The sequence below is a fragment of the Calypte anna genome, chromosome 18, assembly GCF_003957555.1.
Source record: "Calypte anna isolate BGI_N300 chromosome 18, bCalAnn1_v1.p, whole genome shotgun sequence".
Lineage (NCBI taxonomy): Eukaryota > Metazoa > Chordata > Aves > Apodiformes > Trochilidae > Calypte > Calypte anna.
Genome location: NC_044263.1, coordinates 10,159,531 through 10,168,122, shown reverse-complemented (window position 1 = coordinate 10,168,122; position 8,592 = coordinate 10,159,531). Strand labels below are relative to the sequence as shown.

Sequence of the window (8,592 nt, the reverse complement as noted above, 5' to 3'; positions counted from 1 at the left end):
TGAAAAAACCAAGTCCTAACTCCCACATGTTCCTCTTGAGATGAGAGATGAAATGTGCTTCCCTGGTCTCTACCCTATTCTAAAGAGTCCCCTGGATTTGTGGGATGAGAAAAATGATTTGCTATTGACATGAGCTGCTCTCCCCTCTCTTGTAAGAGCCCTTGTAGCTGCTGCTTGGGAAGTCCAACACCTCCAAAATAATCCATAAGGGTAGAGGCTTTCTCCCCTCTTCCCCATCAGAGCAGCAGAGTAGCCTCTGGCCATGCAGGGGTTTGGAGTCCGGGCCCCAAGAAGAAATTCTTCCCACGCTGCAAGCTCAGCACTATCATGGGTCCCATTACCTTCCTGCTCAGCATTACCAATCTGAATCTGCCTATGGAAAAAAAAAAAGTCCAAGACTTGCCCAGGCTCTGTCCTGTGCTCTGCAGGGTCTGTGCTTACTGTCAGACCTGTGGCCTCTCAGCTGCCACAATCAGTATGAGGCAATTTACAATGGGGAAAGCTGTTTCATGCACCCAAGAACATTTGTTCCCACCCTGTTTCTTCTTTGATGCCCAGGGCATCCCACTGGGCTGGACCAGCAGCAAGGGCTGAAGCTGGGCTTTGATGGACCAGGAGACACATCAGGAGAGAAACCCTGTCCTGGCCTCCTGCCCAACAGCCCTCAGAGCACAGCCAGCTCAGGATCAGGTCCCAGGGCAATCAAGGAGCCCTGGACCAGGGTGGTTCCCAGCAGCCCTTGGGATCCAGCTCTTCAAAGCTGCTGGGAGCAGCCATGCTCTGCTTTGGCTCTGCTCCCCTTGACCTGGCTGGATGCAGGGAGGACCCATCAGCAACGGGGCCGGTGCCTTTCCTGCAGCTCAGCCCTGCCCCACAGGTGAGTTTGCTGTCACCCTTCCTCTCCCCCAGCTCTGTGGGGTAGGGTGCTGGGCTCCAGGCCTGCCTCTGTCAGGATATGTGATGAATGTGAGATGAGATAAACCCCTGCTTGTTTATAAAGCAGTATTGTCGTTCACGTGGTCACTCTTTCCCCGAGTGCTGTTTAAATAGTTTTGGGGAGTGCTCTGTAACTGAAGGACTTGGAGTTCTGGTAATTAAGCAGCCAGTTAATCATTGTGGATGAAGTGCTCCCTAACTGCCTGCTGGGAGGTGTTTACCCAGGACTGGGTGAAGGTGCTCAGGGGCAATGGGGTGGCTGAGCAGCTGAGCTGCCTGCTCTGCCTTTTGTTTCTGAAGAAAACCCCAAACCCTCCTTGTCTTTCCTATCCGGTGGTCCTCATCTGCAGGCAGCAGCTCAGATCGTGTCCTCCTGCTGTGTCTGTAGGAAGCACCTTACAGCCATGGGGCTTCAGGTTTGAGAGTTGCTCAGGAAGAGCCAGGTAGAGCTATTCCTCCCTTCTCTGGTTTGCATTGTGGCTTTCCTGGAGCAGTTGTTTTGGCACGGCTGGTGGTTCCCTTTTTCTGGTAGTGGGGCTGGGTGATAAATGTTTGAAATTCAGCTTGTTGAGATGAGTTGTAGTATTTTTATTGATGGTTTTGTACTGGATGAATGCCCTTGTTTATTTAAGGTGTGAGTCTTTTTAAGAAGAAACCAACTCTGCTGCTTCTCTGGTATATCAGGAGCATTTATTAGTAGAGAGGAAACAATGGAGCTTATCCCTACAAAATTAATTTACTTTAAAGTAGGTATGCAAAGGCAGGAAAATTATTCCCATAGCAGAATTCATCCATACCTCACAGACATTCCCCTGGGTGTAATCATTCAGAGGCCATGAGGTACTGCAGGAGGACAGCAGGGCTTCAATTTTCCTGCCACACAGCTTTGGAGGCTGCTGCCTGAGCCCAGCTGCCTGCTCTCTCCTGCTCCATCAGAAAACCACCCCTCCCAAAGAGGAGCAGGGCAGCTTTTTCCAGGCAGCCACCCCAGCTCCAAACAACAGCTTCAAAAGCAAAACAAACCCCAACCCACCCCTAAGAAAACCTGATTTGTGCAAATTGCAGAGGTGTGAGTGATCTCCCTGGGTCCTGGCAGCTTCTAAACCTGCAGGGGAATTCCATCCCAGTCCTCTGGAAGGGCTGCAAATCCTGGGGTTCCACTGTCTGAGTTCTGTCAGGAGGCATGGCTGCTGTGAGGGGGGTGCCAAAAGCCTTTTTGATGTCAATAATTAAGCAGAGCCACCAGCTGCCTATTGTTGGGTGGGGAGGAAGAACGATGGGAGCAATCCAAAGGGCAACAGAGCTTGGCTTTAGAAAGGCAGATTTTGGGCTGAAAGGGCTGTGGTTTTTTTGGGGGGATGGCCCTCAAAAGGTTTCTCATCCCTGTGCTAATTCTCTGGTGTGCAATAGGTTGGGAGATTTGTGCAACAGCTTTGTGTGCAGCTGCCTCTCTCCTTTGGTGTGTTGTTTGTCTGGCATGAGATTCCAGGAATGTGATTGCTTTGGAGAGATGAGAGGCTGTGCTGAAATCAGCTCTTGTGTTCATGGTTATTAGAAAGGCATCTGTATGCACAGGCACTGAGACAGCACTGAGCTGCAGAACCTTCAGCCCCTCATTCCACAAGAGAACTGAGTGCAGATCCCTGGACCTGCCAAGGTGGGATAAAAGAAAGGATAAAAGAAAGTCCAGGAGATGATGAAGGGAGAAGAGTTAAAAACGAGCAGTCAGCCCTGCATCACTAGCCTGATGGGCTGAGCCAAACACTAAACACCAAAGGTTTCTGAACAAATCACAAGCCTTTATTTTTTTTTTTTTTTTCTGTGTTGAAAGAATAATAATGAAGATGTCAAAAAGACACCAAAAGTTAGCAACAATTCTGCAAATATCTGAACAGTAAAACCACCTCCAAGATGATAAAGAAAAAAAATCAGCATTAGATCTGGACTGGTGATGGAAAGCCACTGTTGGTTTCCAGCCATATGCAACAAGTGCTTCACACTAAACTGGATCTTTGGCTTCTTGGTCCCACCTAAGGCACAAATTAAGACAGCTGATGGAGCTCTTGAGCTTGTGTGACAGCAGAATGTCAGCTCTGTTACACAAGCGCTGACAAACTCAGCCTCTGATAGCAGCAAAGGGCTGAGCAGTGAAGCGCTCCTCTACCCAAGGTAAAGCTCCAGCACACCCTGGTGTCAGAAACTGCCACCGACAGTCCCCAGGAGGCTCAGTGCGGGAAGAGCCACAGATCACTGTGTCTCACACCTTAGCTTGCTGACTAATGCAAGGACAAACCTCTGAAAGATGCTCTCCCGTTTACATTTTTCAGTGTTTTATGCTGAAAAATACCCCCCCTGGCCTCTTCAGAACAGCTCTACTGGTTGTAACTCAGACAAACTTTCCCCCAACAACAGGCTGAGAGTCTCTATAAACACAAGAACGTTCCTTTCCAGGCTTCTCAGAAGTGAGACCCTGGGTCCCAGCCAGCCCCCTGCTAAGTGCCCCAAACTAGACCTGCACTGCTACCCGAAGGTGCAAGTCCATGGGGAGCACTGTTCCTCCTCATCTGCAGTGTCTCTGCAGCTCACGTTGCTCTCCAGGGCTCTGAGGGCTTCTGCTGAAGTACTGGTGACTCAGAGCTGCCTTGGCTGAGATGCGCTTGCTGGGGTCGTACAGGAGCAGTTGCTGCCAAGAGAAAGACCCAGCAGATTTAGGCTTTTAGAAAAGAAATCCATTTTACCTGCAAGCCCAGATGCAGGTCCTGCCTTTTCCCCTCTCAGCTTCAGGAGTGAGACACAGCTGAAGTTACCATGGGGATGATGCTAGTGGGGTTTCTCAACCCTTGATGCAGTGGTTTCCTGAAGGAACCTGCACTGACAGCCCCACATCAGAGCCAGGGCTGTGACCTATTTGATGATTTGCTCTCTCTGCCATGCCAGAGATGAGCATTAGAGGCAGATCAGCCAAGGCCACTTATGGGTAGATCAGGCCCAAATATCCCTCTTCTGCATCCAGTTTGAAGAAGTCCTGTCTGTCCCTAGGTCTTGTTCCAAGCCCTCACTCACCACCAGTAAATCTCTGCCATCTTGATCTAAGCTGGGAATAATGTCCTTCATCTCTCTCCTTGCCCACCGAGGGAAATCCTGCTTGTAGTCAGGCAGCTGGGTCACCCCAGACCAGGTGGCCTCAGTGGGAGTGCCCAGGGTGCGAAAGATCCGGAAGATCTGATCGATCTCTGAGTCCCCTGGAAACAGAGCCTTCCTGTTCACCTGGGGGGGGGGAAAAAAAACCAGTTCCCACCTTTCCATCAGCTGTGTGCCCTATTTCCTGCTCTTTGTCCTAGCAGATGCATGCAAACATCAGCACAGACTGGAGCAGTCACAAAGCAAGGATTCTGCTAGGCAGTGGTTGTGAAAGTCACAGGTGTCTGTCAGCTCCTCTCCAGCTCCTCTCCATGGATTCATGCTCCCTTGAGCCTTTCCTTTCTCAGCCAGTCCCTTATCCCTCTTTGTCTGCAGTTTCCTAACACCATTCTTGCAGGCTAGCTCCTGCCCTGCCCACTTGCCCAGCCTCTGCTGGTCTGCAGCTCAGGGGCTTTGGCAGTTTGGGATAAGGCTGTTACACTGCAGGGATAACAAGAGCTCTTCAAAGTGGAGTATGGATCCCCAGGAGATGTTATGAAGTGCTATCTGTCTGCAGCCTGCTGCAGGGACATCTGCAAGAGAAACACTTCCTCCCAGCATCAAAATGCTGCAGCAACAAGACTGGAGTTAACCCTTCCACAAGGACAGGCATCACATTCCCATATACCTGGAACTGCACCCAGACTACAGAGGAAGCTTCTTCACCTTCTGCCAGGCCCCTGGAGGTGGCAGATTTCCTTCTGAGGATCATCTAACCCTCATGGTGGACTTCCCATCACACACACCCCAGCACAGGGTGGGACCACAGTATCACAGATGTTCTGTGTCTTGTCCCTCCTTCTCCACTTCCCGTTGCAGCTGCACCCTCCCAGCTCATTAAAAGAGACAATTTAAACTATTCTACCATTTCTGCAAAGATGCAGCCGATGCTCCAGATATCCACAGCAGTTGAGTAGTATTTGCACCCCAGCAGTATTTCAGGGGCTCGGTACCAGAGGGTCACCACCTGGCAAGAAAGCAACAAACAAGCTTGGTCTATTTTCCCTGAATGAAAACAGGGGCATGGAATCCTCTCTTCTCAGCTGTAATGCAGCAACTGTGCAAACCAGAATGTGCTAAAACCACGCTGAATTGACACCTTAATGACAGCAAAATTGTCATGAACAGATCATTCTTCGTTAGGACACTGCAACAAATAAATATATACCCTATGCAGAGAAGGTGGGAACCCTGGGAAGGCAGGGTAGGGCAGAAGCAGTCAGAACACTTTGTGGGGATGTGAGGTAACCCCTCAGTTGTGGTTAAGAGACTATGGACTGTGTACCCCACTTTCAGGTGGCAGGGAAGCTCAACAGTACCTCGTGAGTGTATGTGCGCACGGGGATGGCAAAGGTTCTTGCCAGCCCAAAATCAGCCAGCTTGATTGTTCCTGCTTCATTAATGAGCAAGTTCTGTGGCTTCAGGTCCCTATGGATGACTCTGTGAGAGTGGCAGAAGCTCACACCCTGCAGCACCTGGAACAGGTAGTTCTGAGGAGAGAAGAGATTTCAGACAAGGTCACGATGGAACCACTTTGAAAGTTGGATCATGGGAATCCAACACTTTGGATCATTTACAGACCTGAATTGGAAAAAAAGGACCTTGTTATAAGGCAGCACCTTAAAACACTACTCAAGAGATGCACACAAACTGCTCCCACCCTACACAGGGACAGAGAGACTCCAGTGCAAGCAATGGCAGTACCTTCCACCCATCTGTTACTCTGTACAATCACCAACAGATCCCTCAGTTGTCCTCTCAAGAGCAATTTGCTCTCCAGCGAGGTGGTTGCAGAGCCTGAAAACAGCTGGAAAACAAATGTGCTGAACAAGAGTGCCAGGAGGTTTTTCCCAAAGAGATGTATGGAGATCTGGGAGGTTGTACACCTCCAGCTGAGGATGAATCTCTTCCAGAAGCAGTGTGGGTAAGAGCAGCTTGGTGCTGGCTCTCTCCAGTAGAAGGCAGCAAGAACACACACCCTCTGCCTTTCCTATTAGAGCTTCTTTCACACTGTACCTTGACCAAGTTTGAAGGAAGCTTTCCAGTTTGGGAGGAGTCCATGTATTTCTTCAGGTCCTGATTCAGATACTCAAACACCATATAGAGCTTCTTCTGGCTATGTATGACATCCAGGAGCCTGCAAAGTACAAGCACTTCCTTCAGCATGTTAATGTGGGAATCCATGCTATGCAGGAGTGCTAACCTTTAACCTTTAGAGTGTGGGGAGACCTTCTCCAGACTTCTGCCCAAATGTGCCAAAAAAATCCCTCCTCCCACAGGTGCCTCTGCACTGAGTCTTTTGAAGCAGAGGCAGATACAAAAGCAGAATCTAGTATGGAGCAGCAGCAGCTTGGCCCAGCTTGTGTTGCTGTAGTAAAGAGGCAGTGCTGTGGGCTGTTGCTGCAGATGAGGGAAGTGCAGGTGATTCCTGCATTTTTCTGATCATTTGCTCCTGTCTGTTCAGTCAGGGAAAAGGCTGGAAGGTGCCTCTTGCTGCCTTTGCAGGAGCTGGTCAGGATGCTAGTGGGGAGGGTTCATCCAGGTCTTACCTGACTATGTTTGGGTGCTTCAGCTCCTTCAGCAGTGAGATTTCTCGGACAGCAGTGCTGGGAACACCCTCCATCTCCCTGCAGCAGAGATGGGCTGTACAATACCCTGTTTCCCAGTGGGATCCCACAGCCCATTGTTCCTTCTCCCTTTCCTCCCTTCCACTGTACCCAGGGGAGGCTCTTTCACACCAAGCACCCCAGTTTTGGGACAGAGGTGCACGTGGGGCAGGCTGGGGGGAGGCAGGGGGAAATGGAGTCATGGGGAAGGAGAGGAGCAGGGGATCTAGACAGTGCAAGATGTGGGGTAAGGCTTGTTCGGGAGCACCTGGGGGCATGTTTGGAGAAACAACCATTTAAATGCCCAAGCCTTGCTTTTTGAAGGTGGGGGCAGATGGAAGCACTTCGACCATCAGGACCCACCATGTCCACTGTCCTGAGGGGCTGCCACAGAGTGAAGTGCTGCCACCATGGCCCCTGCTCAACACTGACAAACCCCTCACGGTGGGGACAGCCCAGAGGGACAGTAATAAGCTTTTATCTGCTCAGTCCCCATCCTGGAGGGGTCAGAGTCAGTCTTGCCATGAGGCTGAACCTCACCAGGCCCTGGCACCAACACCTCTGAGGGAAAGGCCACCTCACAAAATGGGGGCTACTTCCTCCTATGCCAGGCCACGCTACCAGGGCCAGGTAGTGTCAGGTCAGCCCATAGCTGCTTGTGTGATCCGATAGAAATGCTGCTTTTTGTCTTTTGTTTCACATCAGGCTTTTTTGAGCCTCTGGGTCCATTTTGAACGCCAGGCTGGGCTCAGGACCCCCCCTGCTCACTCCCATGGTGGTGCTGGGGTAGTGCTGGGCTCAGCAGACAGCCATCTCCCCACAGATGGCACTGCCAACCCCAGGAGAGCCACTTGCCCTCCTTGCCCACCCTCTTGCCTCAGCACCCTGCTGCCACCATGCTGAGGAGGGAGCCCGCCTGCTGCCATGGCGGCTTGGGTGGGTGCTGAGCCAGGCCAGGCCATGGCAGCCCCCGGGCATGGGGTTCTGCCTCACTCACGAATCCAAAGGGATCTTCTTGAGGGCCACCAGCTGCCCGGTGCGCTTGTTGCGAGCCTTGTACACCACTCCATAGGTGCCCTCTCCGATCTTCTCCACCTTCTGAAACACCTCCTGGACGTTTTCCATGGCGTTGCCTCAGCCTGGGGACGGCAGCAGGGGTGGGGGTGGGAGGGGGAGGCTGGCGCTGCTTTCTGAGGGGAACAAAAAAAGTAATTAAAAAGCCAAATTGTACTGAAGGTGTTTGCTCTCCCTGCCTGTCCCCTGAGCTGCTTTTGGGGTCTGGATCCCCCCTTGCTGCTCCCCCCAGCACAGGACCTGCCTTGAGCAGGGGGAGCTGCAGGTAGGCCTGGGCACTCTCAGGTGTGTGAGGGTGTTTGGAGGTCTTCAACCAGACCCAAAGAACCAAACACGCCACGTACCAACTGCCTGGGACCGGTTGTTTGCCACCCAGGTTGTGGAGTGTCTTGGCTACAGCGAAAAATGGAGCAAAATGGATGTAAAGAGGTGCTCCGGGCCTGTGGGAAAGGCAGCAAGGACTCCCCGAGGCCAAGGGAAGCTCTGCAGCTCCCTTTGTCCAGCACCTGGTGTCAGGGGATGTGGTGTAACTGGGGATGTGCTCAGCCCAAATGCAGCAGAAATGTCTTTTTTTGTTGTTGGTGGTGGTTTTTTTGTTTGTTTGGTTGGTTTTTTATTAATCGTGTGGAATTGTCCCTTGAACTTCTTCACCATGGCTTGGTCAGCCTTTCAGAAGATGTCCTTGTGGTGGGATTAATCATTGACTTGGCTGCTGATGGAAGATTAAAAAACCAGTGTGCATTGGGGCACCAGGAAAGGTGGAGCCAGAGGGACTTTTCTGGAGGGCTTGGGGGCT

The 8,592-nt window shown here is 51.4% G+C and overlaps 1 protein-coding gene across 1 annotated transcript; it reads right to left on the bottom strand.

Annotated features, from left to right (window-relative positions):
• Positions 1 to 2,992: 2,992 nt before the first annotated feature.
• Positions 2,993 to 8,312, bottom strand: CDK3 (cyclin dependent kinase 3). The gene is made up of 8 exons (XM_008499768.2): positions 8,141 to 8,312; positions 7,720 to 7,912; positions 6,666 to 6,743; positions 6,133 to 6,253; positions 5,436 to 5,606; positions 4,982 to 5,083; positions 4,000 to 4,203; positions 2,993 to 3,619 (listed from the first exon to the last, which is right to left on the bottom strand). The coding sequence occupies exons 2-8, from the start codon at positions 7,845 to 7,847 to the stop codon at positions 3,497 to 3,499; spliced, it is 927 nt and encodes a 308-aa protein (XP_008497990.1). The 5' UTR covers positions 7,848 to 7,912; positions 8,141 to 8,312; the 3' UTR covers positions 2,993 to 3,496.
• Positions 8,313 to 8,592: the final 280 nt, after the last annotated feature.

What these genes read in the sequence shown, in the direction of transcription:
- CDK3 (XM_008499768.2), bottom strand. Translation starts at nt 7,847, where the DNA reads ATGGAAAACGTCCAGGAGGTGTTTCAGAAGGTGGAGAAGATCGGAGAG. An exon ending in TTCCTTCAAACTTGGTCAAG is followed by an intron (nt 5,607 to 6,132) that starts GTACAGTGTGAA and finishes TTCTCTCCTCAG; the next exon opens with AACTACCTGTTCCAGGTGCT. An exon ending in TGCGCACATACACTCACGAG is followed by an intron (nt 5,084 to 5,435) that starts GTACTGTTGAGC and finishes CTTTCTTGCCAG; the next exon opens with GTGGTGACCCTCTGGTACCG.